Source organism: Eptatretus burgeri, chromosome 3 (assembly GCF_056783735.1).
Source record: "Eptatretus burgeri isolate ZD-2024b chromosome 3, Ebu_testis_v1, whole genome shotgun sequence".
In the NCBI taxonomy this organism is placed as follows: domain Eukaryota; kingdom Metazoa; phylum Chordata; class Myxini; order Myxiniformes; family Myxinidae; genus Eptatretus; species Eptatretus burgeri.
Genome location: NC_140963.1, coordinates 18890389 through 18913139, shown reverse-complemented (window position 1 = coordinate 18913139; position 22751 = coordinate 18890389). Strand labels below are relative to the sequence as shown.

At 42.8% G+C, this 22751-nt stretch overlaps 1 protein-coding gene across 14 annotated transcripts in view; it reads right to left on the bottom strand.

Moving 5' to 3' along the window:
* The window catches only part of SPEG (striated muscle enriched protein kinase), a 206294-nt gene that overhangs the window by 86048 nt on the left and 97495 nt on the right, over window positions 1-22751 (bottom strand). For 13 of the 14 annotated variants that reach the window (XM_085871959.1, XM_085871958.1, XM_085871960.1 and 10 more), the window contains 5 exons: window positions 13533-13733; window positions 11828-11888; window positions 5948-6025; window positions 2253-2425; window positions 950-976 (listed from right to left, as the gene is read on the bottom strand). In XM_085871959.1, coding sequence (XP_085728085.1) covers window positions 950-976; window positions 2253-2425; window positions 5948-6025; window positions 11828-11888; window positions 13533-13733 — 540 coding nt within the window. Of the gene's footprint in view, window positions 1-949; window positions 977-2252; window positions 2426-5947; window positions 6026-10070; window positions 10165-11827; window positions 12329-13532; window positions 13734-22751 lie in introns of those variants that run through there. The other variant, XM_085871970.1, reaches the window with a different exon arrangement.

The following is a 22751-nucleotide window of genomic DNA, read 5'->3' as shown; positions in this document are numbered from 1 at the left end:
TTTGCTTATTCGGGTTTCTTCTGATGACTTCAAAGCAGTATTTGTTCTTTGATTTTATTGAGGTTAGAGCACATCCTTCAAATGTCAGCCTGTATGCTGAAGACTTACTTGGATTTGACGGGCAACATGGTTTACTACTCTAACAGATTCGGCTGCAGTGATTGAACAGATTTTGGGGCTATCTTGATGAAATCTAAATCTGCTTACCACACACGAACTCCACATTGCGTAACTGTAAAAAGTAAGATGGTATTAGTATGTCGGAAGTCATGAGAAGCAAGGTCAGTCCCGTGTTTTATGGTCACCCTGTCCTGCATTCGATTTTGGTGTAAAAGCTTTTTTCTGCAACTTTCGTATCATGCAAAAGGTAAATGTGATGATGCAGATTAGTTTATTAATGTACAAATGTCAAATTTTGTACATATATTACTGAAAGCATTTTGCTTCCTGGCATTATTTGTCTGTCTGTGCAAAAATTGAAGAGCGATTGCAATTTTCTTGGTGAATCTTTGTGTCTTAGGCTTTATATATACAGGAGGTAAGTAAACGATGAGTCATTCTGTCAAAGTGAAGTGACAAACATAATGAGCCAAATGTTACTTGTTTATAATCGTTTGCATACGAAAATATCATTATACTTGTTGAACTTCAAAAAATGCCATCAATGACGATACAGTATACAGCTCTGGGAGTTTGACATAAAAGCTCTGAGCATCAATATCAAAATAGTGCTAAAATGCCAAATAAAGCAGGCGATAAGAAGACAAACAACAGGTATCGAAGCTCATGCGAGAACGGAATGAGCCAAGGGGTAATTAGTAAACAGACAAAATGGGGATAAAGGGAAAACAGTGGGACAAGAACAACTGGATGCACCATATAACATGTAGGGGAATTGTCATGGAAGGATGGGAATAGGGTCTGAGCAGGTCAAGGAAAAAAAACTTACCAGATGTATGTAATCACCCCCACAGGCCTGTGAAACCAAAATGAAAATATTTTATCACCAACATTGTCAAATTTATAATAGGGACAGGAAATTGTGATTGGGGGAAAAAGGCTTATATTGTAGCAAAAATTAGTATTGTTACATTTATGGGGGGAGGGGAGGGGGGTTGGATGTTTCCATAGAACAGACAAATGTATAGAATAGCATGGTCCGTGTACGAGTAGTTAGCCAATCTCGATGTAGAAAGTAGGGACATGTCAGCTTAGGGATTGTTTTGTTTGAATGTGCACTATACAGGGGGTGGTGCGTGGTAATAATTAGGGATTATGGTTAAGGAAATTGTGCATATAACCCCTTTGTAATGTCCCACCGGGTAGAATCAGGTGGCTTGGGGCTCTGCCAGGCATGAGAGAGGGTGCTGAGCTATAGACGCTTCCAGGGGTGGAGCGAGTCCAGAGAGAGCGAGAGAGAGGAAAGGAGCCTGGAACACGTGGGTGCGGTGGATCTCTGAGAATTGGGTGGGTTTGGTGTGTGAGAGAGGATCATGAAGTGAGGTAGGAGAAAAGAGTTGAGAGAAGGAGAACTTTGGTGCTGAGGTGTTGTTGGTCTGAGGAGAATGAGACTTTGACAAAAAAAGGATCAAGAGAGCCTGGTTCTAAGAGGAGACTCTAAAGAAAACAAATTGTGAGGAGAGCTCTGAGGAGGTTGTCCTGCTTGCCTGCCTTCGCACCGAGCCCGTTTGTCCGTCTGCTGCCTGTTCGTTGTCCTGCCCATCGCCTCCTCATTTACCACAACCAGTACCACAAATAAGCCACCCGATTTTTGTTCCCTTTTTCCATCTGCGATTAAATCTGGAGTGAGGCACCTTAGTTTCTTTAGATTCATTTTTACCTCACTGTATATAATTAATTGCATTCCCTTCCTTTCCCCCATTTTTGTCCCCATCCCAACCCGTCATTGTCTCCTCGCAATCACTATCCACTGGTTATTTTTGTTTGTGTTATGGGAAATAAACCTGTTGGTTTTACAAAAGCTTAAGGTTCTCATGTCTCTCCTCAGTTCTCGCACGCGCAAACCCGCCATTCATTGAATGCAGTCTGAAGGGAGCAAAAAGACAGTTCAGCCCATCCGTCCAGCGTCGGTCTTAATCGACCTTGACATAACAGTATTGATTGTCATGAAACATAACAAAGCTTTCAGCATAGAGAGAAAAATCTTTTAATTGGATTAACATATCTGTAAACCTTCACATCAGGCCATCAAATTGTCAGGAAGAGAAAGTAAAATAGTTTTCATGCCTCACCATATGTCTGTGGCCTTACAAACGGGCATCTGTAACACAATCTCTGGTGCGATGAACTCGGGGCTGCCGAAACGGCTGTACTGTGGACCTTCTGGAGATAACTCTTGTGCAAAGCCAAAGTCGCAGATTCGGATGTTGTCTTTCAAAGGATGAGCCAACAAAATATTGGATGGCTGATGAAAACAATTGTGGTGAGGAATGTTGAAACACACTGAGACACCTTAAACGTCAAGGTTTCACATTAAAATATTTGTGCTGAGGCGTTTGCACAATATATTTTAAAACTCAACAATAGATTTGGAAAGGCGTTACTTCGAGCAAATTAAGACTTTTTGCTCTGAATTATAAATGTTTATCTTTAACACATCCAAAGTTATTACCCTTGAAAGAGCTATTTGTTTCTGCAATTATATTTTCTCATAAATGAGCCAGGATTACAATGCATGCCTGGTGTTGGCTTAATGGTTAGAGTGGTGGGCTTGGAATCCGAGGAGCCTGACTTCAAAATCCCACTTGGTTGTTGGATTAATACCAGATGGGGTTGACTCTGCCTGTCATCCTTCCGAGGTCAGCAAAATGAGTGCCAGCTTGCTGGTATCCTGTGTCTGAGTGGTGACCCGTCCAGGATTGTGCCCAATAGCCAAGGAGACTGCTTAAGGCGCTGTCACACCTTGACGATTTAGCCAGCGTATGCCGACTTATGAAAAATTTGTCTAAAACGCCGGCACACGTCGAATACGTTATGGGTAAGTTTTGTATACGTTAAGAGCACGCTGAAAAAACACTGCCATACGTTGTAGTACACTGGCTTTCATCGTTGTACTTTGCGGTTGTCCTCAAATTCTAGCATGCTTGAAATTTTACGACGTATGGCAGCGTATGACTCACACGTTCCGCTACGCTGGCCATAAGTTGTAGGCACGTTATGCGATCATTGACACATGTCGACACACGTTACTTGTAAGTTACTCATAAGTCGAAACACGTTGAGGTAATGATTAGCGTACCCAAAACTTATTTATAACCTATGAGTAACGTGTTGAAGGCACGTTGCACGATCGTTGACACACTTCGAAGCACGTTATGCGATCGTTGACACACGTAGAGGCACGTTACTTGTAAGTTACTCATAAGTCGAAACACGCTTAGCATAACATAATGCTTAGCATACCCAAAACTTATTTCTAACCTATGAGTAACGTGCTTTGAACCGATGTGTTATGTACCTCCAACGCATATCGACGTATTTGATTGACGTCTTCCGGACGACCACAGAACTTACTGAACATGTTTCTAATTTACAGCTACCGTATAATGGCATATTGGCAGCGTTTAAAAAAAAAAACAACAAAAAAAAAACAACAATAACTTCCGATATTTCGTCACATACCGTTACGTCACGTCCGATTGCCTCTTCAGTTTGCTCATGTCTTATCCTTAGTTACTCCTCTGTGAATATTTTCTGTTTGAGGATATTGTCACATCGACATCGAAACTTAAAAGCAAATGTCCGAATATATTTTAAAATTCGTGATAGACTAAAATAATAATAATAATAATAAAAACAAAAACAACAACAACAACAACAACAACAACAACAACAACAACAACTTCAGATATTTCGTCACGTGCCTTCACGGAGCCAAGGAGAAAAAAAGAAAATGTGCCTTGATGAAGAAAATAAGTTTCGGGTATGCTAAACATTACCTCGACGTGTTTCGACTTATGAGTAACTTACAAGGAACTTGTGTCGACGCGTGTCAACGATCGCATATCGTGCCTACAACTTATTCCCAGCGTAGCGGAACGTGAGAGCCATACGGCGAGTACGTCGTAAAATTTTCAGCATGCTTGAAATTTCACGACGTATGAGACGTACCACGAAATATGACAGCATACTTCATCGTTTTTCAGCATGCTCTTAACGTATACACAACTTACCCATACCGTATTCGACGTGTGCCAGCGTTTTAGATACATTTTTCATACGTCGGAATACGCTGGCTAAATCGTCAAGGTGTGACTGCGATGTTGACACTTCCAATTCTCAGGCGGTTATGATTTAAATCGGCGTGCGGCAGGTTTTTAACAGGCTACGCCACGAGTTCGGCGGCGATACGTGCAGCGCGCTATGCCTAAGTTAAACTATCGTTGGGCATAGGTTGTGAACGCAGACAACAGGCTAAGCATTCGTTGGTATAAGTTATCGATAAGACAACGAAACGTTCTGTGCCCGTTACTAATATGTTATGCATACGACCAACACGTTATGAATACGACCAAAACTTAAAAAAAAAAACATCAAAGTTTCAGCGTACGTCAACGTTTTACATACATTTTTATACGTTGCCATTGCTGGCTAAATCGTCAAGGTGTGACAGCGCCTTTAGGCAGCACCAACGCTCTGCACAGAGTATGGTCTCAATGGATGGATTACAATGCAAGGGTATAATGTGTGACGCATGTGGAGTGTGTGCAGATTTGTTTATGAACGAGTCAAATCCAACATGAGCGAAATTCGGCATCATTGGCAGTCTTGGCTCAGGTGATTGCAGCACCCAAGTGGATGGGTGGGTGCTAAGCAATCTAAATGATTGATATATTAAAAATATAACATTAAAATAATATTACATAGTAGCATTTGAGAAAAAAAGGTGAAGACAAATGGTCTCTGCAGGAAATTCATTAATCTTGACCAATCCTGACAAATATCACCCCCTCAACATGTATCTCCGAAAGGACCGTCTGGAACCCCCCCCCCCCATCTACTTTCTCAACAATCTTCTTGAAGAAGTCCTTTCATTCAAGCTTTTGGGTCTCACTGTGTGCCACGATCTTTCCTGGGAAAGCCACATCTCCAAGCTGTCCAGCAATGCCAGTCGCCGACTGGGCATCCTACGTCATATTTGGCACACTTGAGCTTCTAACCACTTACAAAGCTTTCATCCGCAGTCTAATGGAGTACTGCTCCCCCCCACCCCACTGGGGTGGTGCTCCTGCCTCACAACTAGCTCGACTTCACGCTGTGGAAACCAAGGCTTTTAGGATCATTGGTATCTCCTGCGACGAAGCCGAGTCTTTGGGTCTCTCACTCGCACCTAAGGCAGGTTGGTGGTACTTTTTGTCTTCTGGTGTCCTCTCTGGCCTTGCCCCCCACCCCCTCCTTGCTCCGTCTGTGATCTGTCCCCCCAATATCTCCTCAGGGCCCTCAATGTTCGCTAAAAACCCCCTTCTGTTGAAACTGCCAAAATCAAGAATCACTGCTCAACTTCAATCTTTCATTCCTCTTTTTTCCACATCTCTTCAATCCCACTCCTCCCTCCAGGTCTTCAAAACAGCCATTTGCCACCATACAGAATCTTGATCTTTTTTTACCCCCGTTATTCCACCCCAAACACACCTTCAAATTCCCTGTTTTCTTTTTTGAAAGTTCCTGTAGTACCATGTTGCTTATCCTGTGTACCCTGCTCCATCCCTCTCCCTTCCACAGATCTATTGTCTCTGTCCCACACTATTTTGTGCTTCCCTCTCCCATCCTTCTTGTCTCCTGCCTTGTAATATGTTTTTGTGTGTTATCTCTTACACGAGCCTTGACATGGCAGACACAAAAAAACAGAAAAAAAAGAAAAAGAAGAGCTTGCTGCATTTTGTTTTGTCCACTCTCAAGAATTGCAGAAACATGAAGTACATCATACCTCAATATCCAAATGCAGTATGTTGTGATGATGAAGGTAGGAAATTCCTTCTAGCAACTGCTTCATGTACATCTGGACCTGTTGTACACACACTTGTCATTTTATACAGTACATATCTTTACAGACAAGACTGATAATTGCTCAGAGGGAGTGAAATCTCATTTGATTTGTCTATTCTGCTTTTATTTCAATTCACCGGACGATCAACCGTTACTCTGGTGTTTCATATGCAGGGCATTAAATCAGTGAGTGTGCCGCTCATCAAATGAGAGGTTAACCCCTTTTCCCGAGAATTTGCTGCCGGTGGACATTAAATGTTTGCACGGTGTCTTTGGCAATGTCAGCACCCTGGCCATATTACAAATCCCTGCCTTGATTACCAACACTGGGAAGGCAATTACAAATACACAGTAAATTATTTTCCATCAGATTGCTTCAGAAGTATCAATGCCCATGAACCCCTGTGCCACACGAGCACTTGCTGCAAATGTCATTAGGCAGTCAGCAAAATAAAATTTCACAGACCGCAACTGAGCCGGTTTGTCCATTTATACATTTAATGTTGATATTGATTCTGTTGGCTACAACTTAAAGTTCTTATTAACTAGTAATGGGTACCTAAACAGGTTGGATGTGTGGCAGGCACCCTCTGTTGGTCAGGAATCCTGCAGCAACTGCTGGTGTTGCACAGAGGCTCATGGCTACCATTCAAATTAAGAGGTGCAATAAGTATCAGGGTGGTCCAAAATGATATGCAACTTTTCAAACAGCTGTCATAATTACCTCTGCCACTGAGGATGGGTGGAGGTTATGTTTTCACCCCTCTTTGTCTGTCTGTTTGTGAGCAGGATAACTCAAAAAGTTATGAACAGATTTGGATGAAACTTGGTGGACGGATTGTACATGTCCAACGACTAATTGATTAGATTCTGGTGAGGATCCACATCTGAATACTACAATTTCTAAAGTGATTCTTCACCATTGAGAGATTGGGTCAGAAAGTTGTGGATGGGTTATGACAAAACTTAGTGGATGGGTCAGGTAGGTGACAATAACAAGCCAATTAGATTTTGGTTAAGGTTTGGATGCAGATCCAGCTTATCAGTGGGATACAAAGCATAAACTGTTCAGCTTGGCGGAGGTATGGTCTCGACCAAGTGCCATTTGGGTTTTACTAATGTGAGCGTCATTTATATTTTCAGGTCGCCTAAACAACAAGGTTTAAAGTGTTTTCCCTTAGATGTTTCAACGATGTCAAATAATTTCTCTGTGCTTCAGCAGACACTCATTTTAGAGACTTTCTTTTTTTAAACAACGAAGTCATATGTTTATACATGAAGACAGTTTTGTATGGTCCATCCAAATGCAAGAATTCCATAATACAAAACCATCAAACTTATTGCTGAAAAGTTTAGAGACACTGGAATTGTGAAAGACCAAATTAAAGGTTACGATGGTCAAAAACTTTCATTGAGAACATCCGACAATATAAAGGGTGTAAAAGAAGCATTTACAGACTGCTCCGAAAAGGTCAACCTGCCGACTTTCACAGCTGGTGGGAACTTCTCACATGATCGTTGGCAGAATCATACATGACAATATGAAGCTGTATCGATGCAAGACAATTCCTGCAGCACCACACTGAATGAAACGAAGGAGGGAGAGCTTTGAATTTTTCACCACCATTACCCAGTGGATCGCAGAAGACCAGGATTTTGTCGACAACATCTTCTTTACAGATGAGACCCACTTCCAGCTCAGTGACTATGTGACCAAACAGAACATGAAATTTTGGAGAGAACACCATTTTCTGTAGTGAAAGTAGTGGTTTGGTGTGCGCTTTGATGTAGTGGTATAATAGGATATAGTGGTATATAATATCATAGGACGACGTATAATCTTTGAAAACCAAGTCGGACAAACAGTGACAGTCAACACAATATTTCCTGGATGACAAATTAGGGAACGTTGGCCTTATGGTTTTCTTTGAATTACCAATCTTGGGCATTTCAAAATGCACTTGGACTTGTATCGAAATACTTCACCTTCTAAGGATGTCCAACATGCTGTCCTGGAGGCTGCTTGTGTTGCAAGTGGATCCTCAACCCAAACCTGCGTCTGCTCTGTAGTCTCAGCTGACTTGGTGGCTGCTTGTCTGACACGATAATCCTCAAGATGATCCTCAAGCCGAGCCTGTGTCTGTTTTCGAGTCTCAAGTGATTTGTTGACTGCCATTCTCTTTGCATCTGATTTGTTTCTGTCCTTCAGGGGTCTTTTAAGGCAGCAGGGAACAGATATGGTATGTATAATACATACTTATATATATATATATATATATATATATATATATATATATATATATATATATATATATATATATATATAGTTATGTTTGTGAGGTAGATGGAGGAACTTCATGGTGAAGGTCGGATTGTGTAGAGTAGCATGGCCCGTGGACCGGAAAGGGGCGTTTCAATGTGACTTAAGTGGGGAAACTGTCAGCTTGAGTGCTGTGTCACCACATGGGGGGGGGGGGGGGGTGGTACTGTGTTGGATTGGTTAGGGTCTGGGGCTGATTTCTCCCAGTGTGTGGTTGCCCCCTGTGGTCTTTTCCTACATTTTTGCATTTCAAGATTGGCGATAAAAAGGAATCATGACTTTAAAACAACAGCCGAGCCGGACATTTCTGGGCAGGCGAAGACCCCACCTCCAGGAATGACAACCAGCAAACCACACTCCTGGGGTGGATGATGGATGGAGATGAGGTCAGAAGGGGCGGAGAAGAGACACGAGGATTGAGGCAGGATCGGCGGTCGGGACAAACAGGAGCGTGAAGGGAGGTCCTGGGAGGAACGCGATTGAGACAGAGGCTCTGGCTGGCCACCCTGAACATGAAGAAGGCTGCACGATTCTCGTGTTCATGCTGAAGTGCATTTGTTTGCACACTGGAGAAGGATGCTGACCATTGACTGTTCGGCTGGTTCATGTGAGACCGCACCTCGGAGTCTCGTGTTGTGCCATCGGGGAAGAAGGTGGCGCCATTTTTGCAGAGGAGCAGCGTCGGCAAGTGCGATCGTGAAAAGAAGATGCATGGTGGTTTCTGAGCCTTGGTATTGAATAATACTGCACGAACTACCTCCTGTACGTTTCCCGCCCAGAGAGCTGCTTGGCGCCATTTTGTAGCTTCCCGCGCAGGACTACGTGGGTTCGATCGACCAAGCTTATAAAAGACGACTTCTGGACCCAAAGCTAAGTGCCAGAATAAGGATAGGGATTTTTTTTGGTTGATCTTTCCCCTAGTCTGTATTAAAGTCTGTGTGGAGGCGCCTCCAAATTAGATTTAGTCTACCTCACGTTTCATCACTATCCCATTTTGATTTCTTTCATTATTAGTATTTGATTAATGTTTACTAAACCCCCTATTTATTAAGATTGCTTGTGTCTGTCTATTCATTGTGAGTTCGAGTATAAACCCTTGTCCTCCGTCTGGGTGAATGCATCTGGTACACGCCCCTGCCACCCTCCTGTGCCATAATCTCCTAAGAACTCGGCTATTCGCTTCCAAGGGAGAACTGTTTGGTTATTCGTCCAGGTCGGTCTTAACTGTCGTGGAAACGACTATATATATATATATATATATATATATATATATATATATATATATATATATATATATATATATATATATATATATATATATATATATATATACATACACTAGCAGGGATACCCGTGCGGAGCACGGGAATTCTGTGGATGACGGTGGATCTGAAGGAGTATACGTCACAGTAAATTGTAAAATTGTAGAGGCTGCCACCATTATTTTTTTTTTTTTCATCACCACTATAATATTATATTTTCCCCAACATGTTTTATATGCAGAAGACTCTAGATCAAAAATGTTAAGATTTATTGCCACATCAGATAAAAAAAAAAAAACCCATAATGCTTCAACAATGTGAGGCTGGTTTCATGTCATCATTTGTGACTTAATTTATACGTCGGGCATAACCCAGCCTGGCCCAGTGTATTTGATTTATTTACATCTGTTATCCTGATAACGTCAAAATTATAACCGTTCTTGAAGTAAGAATTGGGAGATGTGTATTATGAAACGGCATACCTCTGAACGCCTCTGTTGCTGTTGCCGTGCGTGTGCAGTTCGAGAATTCAAATTTGTTCGCTTTCGCAGTGGCATAATGTTTCGGGTTTCAAAGCTGTTATAACAGGAGGAGAATGTGTGTTTAAAAAGTCAACGAATATGAACATTTTGTATTTCAAAAAACCCTAGCGTTTTTAACCATGAAGCCTTTTATTACGATTAATATGCCGGCGCACCATTCGAAAGGCATTTTTTTAATGGATATTTTATTATTTTTATATATACATTTTTCATTTTTATGGAAAGCCATTTAGCGCATCCTGGAGCTGAATGTTAGGTCTATATGTGTATAAAATTTCATCAAGATCGGTTCACTGGTCTAGGAGCTTATTGGTTACAAACAAACAGACAGACAGACAGACAGAAGGACTGCCATTTATATAGTAGATATATATTTGAAGAGGCAGCAGAGCACAGATCGAGTCCCATCACAAGCTGCCAGCAACATAGGGTCAGTGTGCTTCTTTGTTTGAGTATAATATTCCTGGCTACAAACCTCCTGACTGGTGATCAGCAGGCCAGAGACAATGTGTTTGTGTGGAAGGCGACATTTGTTTCTGGCAGGTCATACAGCAAGCACTGTGATGGAACTCTATCTGCACCCTGTTGCCTCATTAAATTAGGGGGTTCTAATTGGTTTATTAATGAGCCGAATTTGGTCACAAATAAACGATCAGCAGTATGTTGTCCTGATGAGCCCACAACAAGGGTGAAATCGAGATCGAGGTCTCTGCTTTCATCTATTCGTGACCATAGGCTTTTAATCTCAGTCTGCATCGGCTTGAGTGCCATATGGATGCCTCCTAGTTTGGAGGTGATATGTTGGTATAATTTACGTGTATGATGTCAGTGTCATGTCACAGGGTGTGTGCTTCTTTGGTTGAATATATACAGTATATTATATATATATATATATATATATATATATATATATATATATATATATATATATATATATATATATATATATATATGAAATGAACAAGAAACAAAGATTTTTTTGTGTATGTGGACAAAATTACATGCTTAGATCAGGAATCTAACCCAGGTCCTCAGTAAACCGTACCAATGATCTGCCATCTGAGTTATCTCGACGACCCACAGGCTGGACACGCAATTCTCCCACATATAGACGTCACTCTCTTTCCCCCGCTGCTTCCAGGGGACTCGCTGCCAACCATAGGAGTAGCAAGGGCCTGTCCACGAGAGGGTCTTCCCCCGTGGGGGGCCAATTCCATGACTGCTATTATTCCCCATTATGGTCCCTGCTCAACAAGCAATGTGCGAGTTTAAGAGAAAATAGTCAGAAATAATAGTAAGGACCTACCTGCCTAACCTCTGGGATAAAAACCCTGCTTGAGAGAATGGCACGTAGTCATTTGGATGGTGTATAAACAACAGACCGCTGCATCAATCGCTGAGGCATATCATCACAAAGTCCATGAGGCCTATCGGCTGAAAATCCTTTTAACTGTCACTTTGGTCATTTTACGCTGAGGTGAACTGTCCAACCAATGGGTGGAACTCGGACGCAGGCACACTTGGCTCCTTTTGTGGTCTAGAAAATCTGATCTGTATTCACTTTTGACATCATTTTAAAGCTTATGAAGCCTCTTTCTCACAACACATCCAACCTTTAGTATTAAAAAAAGTATTTAGTTTCTGAAGGAAGAGAGAAAGCCCACTCTAGTAATGCACTCCAGCACAAAGGGTCTTACCTGTAGTTCTGAGAGAGTCGCTTGCTTCACAATCCTTTCCAACAGCTCTTCATTGGAGCATCTATGAAAGCTTTTGTTAAAAGAAGTTTTGTTTCCTATTATCGCAGATATTGACTTGTTCAACAAATGTCACAATGATCCTGTGCAACTAAAGATAAAGTATTACAATTCACCATTTCTATAGCAACAAGTAAAAAAGACATATAATGTTGTTTTAGTAATTTTTCTGTATGGAGTATGTTGTTTCTTTGTACAACTAAAATGGCTACCAGTCTCCCAGTCGGCCATCATTGATCGGATCGCAAAATAAAGTGAGGGCCATGTGGATGCCATCATGTAGTGTACTTGTGCCATGTTTGAACAAAATCAGACCATGCATGTCTGAGAAATGGTTAGGGACACATTTAAGTAACAAAATGGCCACCAGTCGGCCATCTTGGATGTGATCTCAAAAAAAAATGGTGGGCATATGTAAACAATCATTCATTATCTGTGTGCCAAGTTTATATACATATATATATATATATATATATATATATATATATATATATATATATATATATACATATATATGGAAGAGAGAATTGGGATGAGTGGATAGAAGTTGGTCCATGTTGTCAGCAAGCGAGATGTAAATGGAGTAATCACTGTTCTGTCCACCAAACAACACACATATAAATAAGAGGTGGGAGCGAAGAGGAAGCCATAGCTAGAGGCACTCCTGGGGGTGTGGTAGAGTGAGGGCAGCGCATGGAGAGTGAGGAATAGAGTTTTTGATAAAGAGAGCAACTCAGCTGTCAGGTCCATCATCTGTGACTCGCTGTTAGATTTAGTACCTGTAACTATAATTGATAAGAGATCAGTAGCACCAGCACGTCCAGAGTTGATTGACTGGGATAGATTCCAAACCAATTATCAGAGATTATGCTGTTTGACAACCCGAAAGTCTTTAACAAATCGAAGCCTTAATTCAGCACTGCCCTTTCCATACAGAAATGTTACTTACTTGTGAAGTATGGAAGTTTCGGTGGTTAAAATGAGATACTGATTTTGAACGTTACACGTAATGTAAAATTCAGGATCAGTATCTCAATGGGCCATGTCTGCAAAGGGTTGATCCTTGTCAATTGAATATTACTTTCTTCCAGTAATCCTATTTTGTCTTCCAGACTACCTCAAAAATGTTTTGCATGTGAGGAGAGCATGCTCTTCAGTATCACAGTTGGTAACACTGATTAAATTTGAAGTACAGCAGCACTCACCCCCAATGACACACACACACACACACACACACACACATACACACACACACACACACACACACACACACACACACACACACACACACACACACACACACATACACACACACACACACACACACACACACACACACACACACACACACACACTAAATAATGGATCCATTGAAAACACCAAACACGTAACTCCAATAAACGTCGTTTCGTTTTGACAAATTCAGGAGTGAGCTACTTCGATCTTGTCTTTCAAAATTACCCAACTTACACAATTGCAGATTTTAAATCTTTCTGAAAATCTTGTCTTTTCACAGTTGCTTTTTCTTGTTTTATACTTTTCTTATCTCTTGTAAAGTGCTGAGCTTTTTCTTCCAAATAAAAATAAGTTTTAGAAATTGATTTAATGATCACAAAGACACTGGTTAAAGGAAAACTTTCCTGGATACAGTTCAAGGAGGGCGATGATGGACCGATGACCATAGAACATATCATGGAGTTGAATGACATGCGGATGCCTTAAGCTCTTCAAAATCCGCAGCTCTCTCAGAGCATCCTCTCGGTGTCCTCGGCTTGCTGGAATGAGTTTAGCAGCATAATCTGTGCTCGTGACAATGTTGCTCACACAATGTACAACTCCATAAGAACCCCTGTACAGACACATGGGCACAACAACTGAATGCTGGGTATACAATTGAACAACCAGTCAGTTAAAGTGCGTTTACATGCATATGTGTATATAAACATTTATATCGAGATCAGACCCCATTTCTAAAATGGGTACCAGGAAGCAAGTCCCACACCAGCTATTGCTGCATGCATCCTGACCAGAAGGAAATGCCTGCCACACATTAACCTGTCTGTGCAACGCAAGAGAGTTTTAAGAAAGCAAGAGAGCAAGAGAAATGATAATTTTCTTGACGCCTTCTTGCTGTCATGTATGTATTAGAAATATATGACAGATTAATATAATGACAGGAAATACCTCCCCATCTTCCCATAGTTAAATCATTTTGTATTTACTTACTTATTATATATAATCCTGTTCTTTGTGTTTTCATGATAGAAACTATGGCAAAACCATTATTGATTTTACCCTTATTAAATTCTTTTATTTGTTATTTGTTGGTCATGCTTCCACAAAACTCATTCTCAGCACCAAGTGGATAATATTCTTCCTTACAGGACTGATTTAATTGTACCAGTCTTCGAGGTTAATTTTAAATGACCAATTATACCATAAATTATTCATATCATATCCCGATTGTTCTATTCTCATCCAAACGATATGCCCTTCTTTGTAAAATTTTATATTAATTGGAACTGTGAATTCTGTATGACCTGGAAATAAAATCAACACTTCTGTATCTTTGGAATACACAGCCGTTTTATTTAAGGATATATATTGTGATAAATTACTTAATCTCACCAAGTCATTCGTGTCAGTCGGGCTTGGATAATTTATTAATTTATAAACATTTTTCATATTAATATTTTTTGTTATACTATATTTCTGTTGTTCAGCCTGTGCCTTTGTGTAATCATTTGATAAATCAATATCCCGTTCTTGTGATACACCAAATATAGAACCATCTTTACCAACATGTCATTTATATTGGATTAAAAATAATGTCATTAAAAAATGTGCAAGTGTTTTTTTAAATTTAATGTTTTTTTTAATGTTTTTTTTTTTAATTAAATTAAATTTTTAATTTTAATTAAATTAAATTAATTGATTAAAAATTTAATGTTTTTTTAAAACATTAAAAAAAACAAGCCCAACTTGTCTGCGGACGTCCTCCTGCAGTTGGGTCACTTCTTATTAGGAGGTTGGTGGCAGGATTTGCACTCCGGCCACCGTAAAACCCTTCATTCCGCAAAACGCAAAAACGCAAAAAAATCTGAAAACCCACTCCGTGGGAGTACCTCCTGTGCAGCTTCCCTTCGCAGGGCAGCTCACCGGATGACGGGATTGGGGCAAAGCCTTCGGAACCCCCAATCTTTGATAGGAGGGAAACCACGGGGTAACATCCCTGGGTCAGATTGCGGGAGAGTGTGTCGGAGTGGTGCTGAGGTGTCGTCCACCAGACGGCGGTCTCCTTGGGTTAACCTGAGGCGGTCCCTTCGGGTGGGTGCCTGGAATGTCCTATCCCTAAGAGAGGATGATCACCTGTCTCTGTTATCATCTGAGCTCAAGCGTTTGGACATCGGGATTGCAGCTCTCTCTGAGGTTCGGAGACCGGATTGCGGCGAGATAATGGTGGGTGGTTACACCTACTATTGGTCTGGTCGCTCTGATGGTTACCATACCCAAGGAGTTGCTGTAGCTGTGTCCAATAAGCTGACCCCAATGATAATTGAGGTAACACCGGTCAACGAGCGTATTATGAGATTAAGGATTCATCACTCCTTAGGTGTCATTTCCCTGGTCTCTGTTTATGCTCCGACTGAGGCGAGTGATCTCACCGTGAAGGATGCATTCTACGCCACGCTCGAGTCTGTGGTTGATCAGTGCCCCAGACGAGATACACTTCTAGTCTTGGGGGATTTCAATGCATCGACTGGAACTGATAGGGACGGTTATGAGGTGTGTGTTGGTCCCCATGGGTCAGGAACTATGAACCAGAATGGCACTAAGTTCCTTGACTTTGCAAGAAGTCATGGAATTAGGGTGGCTGGTTCATGGTTTCAGCGCCCACAAGCTCATCGCTGGACTTGGTATTCCAACGCTGGCGGTGTGGCAAAGGAGATTGACCATGTCCTCATTGACGGTCGTTGGAGGATGATCCAGAACTGCAGGGTTTACCGGAGTGCTCAGTTCCTCAATACTGACCACAGGCTTGTTGTAGCAACTCTAAAGCTGCACCTTAAATCCTGGAGAATGGTACCATCCCAGCCAAGGCTGGATGTTGCCAAGCTCAGGGATGAGAGAGTAGCTGAGGAGTTTGCGAACAGGCTGAGTGGACACTTGGGGGGTCTGGGTGCTTTGGGGGGTCCTGAAGAGTTGTGGAGCGCCTTCAAGACCACCGTCCTTGATGTTGCCAGTGGATGCCTTGGAGTTCACCGCAGGGCAAAGAAGAATTTTGTCTCTCAAGGGACACTGGATACCATTGACCAGAGTCGCAGGGCCAGGCTGAATGGCAGAGCTGAGCTGTTCAGGGAGCTGAGGCGTAAAACTGTACGTGCACTGAGGGTGGACAAGGAGGCCTATGTGCGAGGAATCTGTGAGGGGGTAGAGCATCACCTGTGGACAGGTGATTCTCGTCCCGCTTACAGGGGAATTCGCGCATTACGTTCATCCAAGCCCATCCCTCGGAGCACTGCAGTTAGAGCAGAGAGTGGTAGGCTCTTGACAGAGGAGTCTGAAGTGAAGGCCCGCTGGGCCGGTTACTTTGAGCGGTTGTACCAGGCTGATCCCCCAACTGTCGAGTTGGACGTCAAGGGTGTTACAATCCCTGTTGCTGACCCTCGAATCAACTGTGGTCCACCTACGCTTGTGGAAACACGGGCTGCGGTGAACCAGTTGAAACGGGGCAAAGCTCCAGGGATCTGTGGCATCCATGCCGAACTTCTCAAGGCTGGTGGAAATGCTGCACTCGTGTCGTTGCATGCAGTTTTGTGCTCTGCCTGGAACACAGGCATCATCCCAACTGACTGGAAGAGGGGCCTTGTTGTCCCTCTCTGGAAAGGGAAGGGTGATCGCCAAGACTGCAACAACTACCGAGGGGTGACGCTGCTCTCAGTGCCAGGCAAGGTCTTTGCTCGGATAATTCTCGATAGGGTTCGCCACCATCTGCTTGAGCACCAGCGTCCAGAGCAGTCAGGCTTTACACCAAAGAGGTCAACGATTGACCGTATCCTTGCACTTCGTGTCCTCACCGAACGCAGATGAGAGTTTCGGCAGGGGCTGCTTGCAGCCTATGTTGATCTCTGTAAAGCGTTCGATTCAGTGAATCGGGATGTCCTCTGGAGGATTCTTGGTCTTCGTGGGGTGCCACCAAAACTGATCGATCTGATGTCTGAACTCTACTCTGGTACTGAGAGTGCTGTGAAGTGTGGTGGTACCATCTCTGACTTATTTCCAGTTGTTACTGGAGTTCGTCAGGGATGTGTACTTGCCCCCACACTTTTCAGCACTTGTATGGACTGGATTCTAGGGAGGATGTCGGAGAGATCAAGTTGCGGTGCGTCATTTGGGAATGTCAAGATCTCGGACCTTGACTTTGCAGATGATGCAGTCATCTTTGCGGAGACTTTAGACATCCTCTTGGGGGCCCTCGAGGTGCTGAATGAGGAGTCGGAGCCGTTGGGATTACGGGTTTCTTGGGTCAAAACTAAGATCCAGGCTTTCGGTGACATCTTGGATGCTGCTGTCCAGTCTGTGTCTGTTTGTGGTGAGGATGTTGAGGTCGTGGAGAGATTCACTTACCTTGGCAGTGATATTCATGTCTCTGCTGGCTGCGAGTCAGAGGTCAATAGACGTCTGGGTCGGGCCTGGGGAGTCATGGATTCACTGGATCATGGGGTGTGGCGCTGCCGGTACCTGTGCGGGAGGACGAAAGTCCGAGTCTTCAGGTCCTTGGTACTTCCAGTCTTGCTCTATGGGTGCGAGACTTGGACTCTGACCAAGGATCTGAGACGGAGACTTAATTCCTTTGGTACCAGGTCTCTTCGGAGAATCCTTGGCTATCGCTGGTCGGATTTTGTGTCCAACGAGCGGTTGCTGAGAGAGACTCGGATGAGATTTGTTACCTGCATAGTCCGTGAGTGTCAGTTGCGGCTGTATGGACATGTGGCTCGTTTTCCTGACTCTGATCCTGCTCACCAGATTCTCTCAGCGAGGGAGACTCATGAGTGGAGGAGGCCAGTGGGTCGACCACGTGCCTCATGGTTGCAACAGGTTGACCATCATCTCAAGGAGATGGGGATGGGCCTGGCATCTGCCTGGGGGATGGCCAGACGGAGGCCCCTGGAGTACCGGCGGAAAGTGGACGCAGCGACGTGCTGTTCTGGCACATGCTCCCATACCTGACCTGACCTGACCTGATTAAAAAATTTATTTTTGTTGAGTTGAAATAACACATATACACATAATTGACCACAACACTTGGAATTTAATTATTGGACTTGAAATGTTTGATAAACACCATTCTGTAAGAATTTTATTACTTCAACAGGTGGTGGAAGACCAAAACTATCAAAATAATATTTGTCTTGACTATTAAAAATACAAACCCAATGAGAACCGTTCCCATTATTATCTTCTAAGTTCATAATAATATTCTTTGTATGTTTAGACACATTTGTTAATATTCATCTCTCATACAAATAAACACATTATGAATTTTTAATTTCTTACATTTGATAAGTTTTAAATTTGATGTTGTATTCTTTACAAATTCTTTAAACCACTCATCAATGCTCATTTATGTATTAGAAAGATATAATCCATTACCCCTTTTAGTTAATTTTACACCTGCTTGTGCGATAGAAGTAGTACTGCAGCAGAGCAAACCAATTGTTCCACTTTTCATAAAAGCACCAAAATTGGTACATATGTTGACTAATGTATTCTGAACAATTCTGGATATGGAGCCACTCAAGATTTTGCATGTCAGCTTTGGCGGCCATTTTCCAAAATGGCCGCCATTCTACTTTAACAACATGGGATATCTGTCATTGTTATTCTCTTTGTAGGTTTCTCAGAGGTGATAAATACTCCATGTGATGTGCATTTACAAAGGAAAACAATACAAATATCATTTGTGTTGATTTATTATATTTCCAACCATTGTATTGGGGAAAAATGTCGTGTCGTGCTTCACAACAGCGAAGTCGTGCTTCACGTCTCGACCTTGTTTGGGATAGCTACAAAGATGGCTCCTTGAAGACGGTGACAAGGGAGAAATGAGGAAAAGGGGTGCGACGGCGCGTGGTGAGCACCACAGCCATACCAGGAAACTGGCAGAGTTTCCTACGTGTCGACGCAAACAAGGTGGAGCTCTTCACCTTCCTGTCCAATGTGCTGGTGCAGTCCTTCCATGACAAGGCAAAGGAGCTGGTAGTCACTGATGGTGAAGCAGTCATCTGCCTTCCAAGGAAGGAAGATGAAAGCTCTCTGGCGCCATGCGGTCAAGAAGAGGCGGACACTCGCATCATGCTACATGTGGCCCATGCTGCAGAACATGACCACCGTCGGATTCAAGTTCGAACCCTAGACACCGACGTCGTCGTCTTGGCGGTGATTGTAACCCAGGCACTACCATGCGTGGATGAACTTTGGCTTGCCTTTGGGACGGGCAAGAACTACCGCTACATCCCTGCCCATGAAATAGCTGCCTCCCTCGGTCCACAGAAGGCACGTGCCCTCCCTGTCTTCCACGCCATGACCGGATGTGACACGGTATCAGCATTCGTGGGGCATGGGAAGAAATCTGCCTGGGCCACATGGAACTCGTTTCCAGAACTGACAGATTCTCTTGTGACCCTGACCACCATACCAGTCAACATCCAGGATGACACAATGCACTGCATTGAAAGGTTTGTGGTGCTCCTCTATGACCGCACCAGTCCATATACAGACGTCAATGAGGCCAGAAAGAAACTCTTCGCCAAGAGGAACTCCGTCCAGCACATCCCACCTACCTACGATGCTTTGAAACAGCATGTGAAGAGATCAATCTTCCTTTGGGACGGGCAAGAACTACCACTACATCCCCATGTCTGGGGGCAGGTCTTGGTCCCTCAACCCGTGCTTCCATCACCAACAAGCTGGGGCTTGGTCCTACGAACCGCTCTGGACCACACTCCCTGAGGCTTGAAAAAGCTGCTTCGAGCTGGTGTCGTGCGGCTGCAAAAAAGGCTGTAGAAACCGCTGCAAATGCAAGAAGGCTAATCTGCAATGCACTGGACAGTGTGCTTGTGAAGGACAATGCCAGTAGACAGACGCAGTAGACACCGACTGAGATATCGGCCGAGCTTAGAATGTGCAAATGCAAAGTCGCATTGCTTGTAAGTGTTGACTTATTGATCCAGAGCTAGTACACTTGAGCTCAGAAACTCATATTGTACTAAACTGATGTATGTGTGTACCATGTGTCCTGGCAGAATGGTAGTAGACAGTAAACCGTAGCTGCTTCAAAGTGAAGTGTGCAATAATTTGACTACATTTTCTGAGTTTGTCATTATCACGATTATCAGTTCCCTTTTCAAAATAGAGTAAAGTCTGTAATCTATTATGCAATTTTTGTTGATTCCAAACCCATTGAATGTGATGAATATCATTTGACTCTTGTTCTCCAGGCAATAATGGGTACTTTTCAGCAAAAAGTTTCAGGAGAGCAGCAATTTCCAAATCAAATAATGGCTTTTTTACCAAAAATACTGGCTCATAATATTTGAATACGCCTTTTCATGGTCAACTTACTGAATTTTACACTTTCCTTATATCTACCACCAATACAATAAGAAAATAAGAGCATATAGCCAATTTTGCTAAAGTAGAATGGTGGCCATTTTGGAAAATGGTCGCCGAAGCTGACCAACGCAAAATCTCGGGTGGCTCCATATCTAAAATTGTTCGGAATACATTATTCTACATGTGTACCAATGTTGGTGCTTTTATGCAAATTTGAACAATTGATCTGAAATATCAGACTATGCTGCAGGACTAAAGAAAGCATATCTCCAACTAACAATCTCGCTTTATCAGGCAGAGTTTCAAGTTTTTCAGCAAAATCTACAATTGCACCACTTCCACTAATTTGTTTCTCCAACTCTTTGTTATGTCTTTCCAATTCTTTTTGAGCCCGGAGTTGAGCCTTCCTTTTGTTGGCAGTTTTCACTGCTGCTGAAATACCACCCGTCAATGCTCCAGCCGCACTTAAACCAGCAAATAAAGGAATTAGAAATGGGAGAAATCCTCCACTCGTCTCTCTTATTGAATATTTCTTCAACATTGGTTTCGACATTTTAATTTTAAGTGAGCCAGTATCCTTCAAGATTTTCACCTGTTCTCTTGTGAGCAAAACATCAATTCTTACTGCCTCTTTTCTCTGAATTGTATAAACGTTAATCATACAAGGCTTCTGATTTTGAATACAAGATAGTTTATAAAGATTGATTTGATTAACATATACACCAGTTGGCACTTGACTACTCATTTATTGACCAAAAAAAATTATGTGAGACTAATCATAGCACCATTATCTGTATTAATTTGTAATTCTGTTTCTTCCAAAAGCAAACAATATCTATTAACTTCTTCACTCTCTCCTCTTTCAACGTATAGGGAAGTATCCACTCGATTGGACTTTATAGTTTCCTTTTGAGCATTCAGGTCAATCGCATCGATTGTATACAGACTTTTAAATGCTGTCATATCCAAAATGGATTCTTTATTTCCATTTCTTTCACACACCTTTTGTTAAGACTTGTATGCTTGAGCATAATAATTTTTTTTCCAATTATTTGCCAATCTATCTCGTGGATAAAATGTTCCATCTTGAGAAACGTGAAGTTGTTTCACCTTAGCATTATCACTCAATTAATTATTCTTATCAGTGGCAGTATCACCATCTGTTTTTTTTAATGAGCCACAGATATCGTGGCTTTCCTTCCAGAATACCCAAATTCCACGTGTAAGTGGTTTGGTTCAGTTTAACGTGTTGGCATCTTCTTTTCGGTATGATACATTGAGTGGCTTCTTTGAGTTAAGTCTTCTATTCAACATCTCTTCTGTTTCAAGATTCAGAGTATATTCACTAATATACTGTTACGGTTCTAGGAAACATATGCATACAACATACAGGTGTCTCAAGTCAGTTATGCCGTTAAGTATATGTGTAGACAGAACCCCTCCTTGTGTGTTGTGAGATATCGAAGGGGTGCATTGCGAAGTTTTTTTTAGTTAGGGTAATAAATCTTTATTTCACATCCTCCATTGCAATCCACGGTACCCTTGCAGCTTTCGGTTTGCTGGCAACAACGTACCATGGTCCACCTGTTGTCTCTGGAGACTCGTTTTTCTGAGACAGAATCTTCGCTGTCGCAGTTCCTATTCCGCTTCTCCAAACGCTCCAACTCTTTCTTGACCAGTCCACACGCGTGGAGTGGGCGGGCCTCGCTGGTGCCTGGCCGAGGCCCCGCCCAGAAATGGCGGACCCATGGGAGCCCCATACAATCAGGGCGGACAGTGACGTCAGTTTTGACCAAGGCCCCACCCTGCTGAGGGAGGTCTATAAACCACGACATCATCCTCCGTCTTGAGTTTTTTGGGGGGTCGTTCGTTCTGTGCTTGGAGGCCGGAGTTGGTTGGAAAACGAAGGGGTTCCCGCTGCTTGGCTCCGCTCATGTCTCGCCCCGACTACTGGTCCCGGCCTACTTGAGCTCCTCCATGGACCCGAACCCCACACGGGCGGCTGTGGACCTGACTGCACGACCGTTGGCAGGTGCCGCACCACGGAGCATTCCTTTCCCCGAGACTCAGGTACTCGAAAGAACTGCGACCTCAGCCCACCTCCCTCCCTGGCTGCAAAAGTCCTTTGCCTTCAACTGGGTTTATTTTGTCCGAGTGTGTGTCTGAGTGTGTGGCACCTGTCTAATAAGTAGAAACTGTATGTGTTTTCGATCATTGTAAATCTTGCCTGTATAATTCCCGTGTAAGTCTG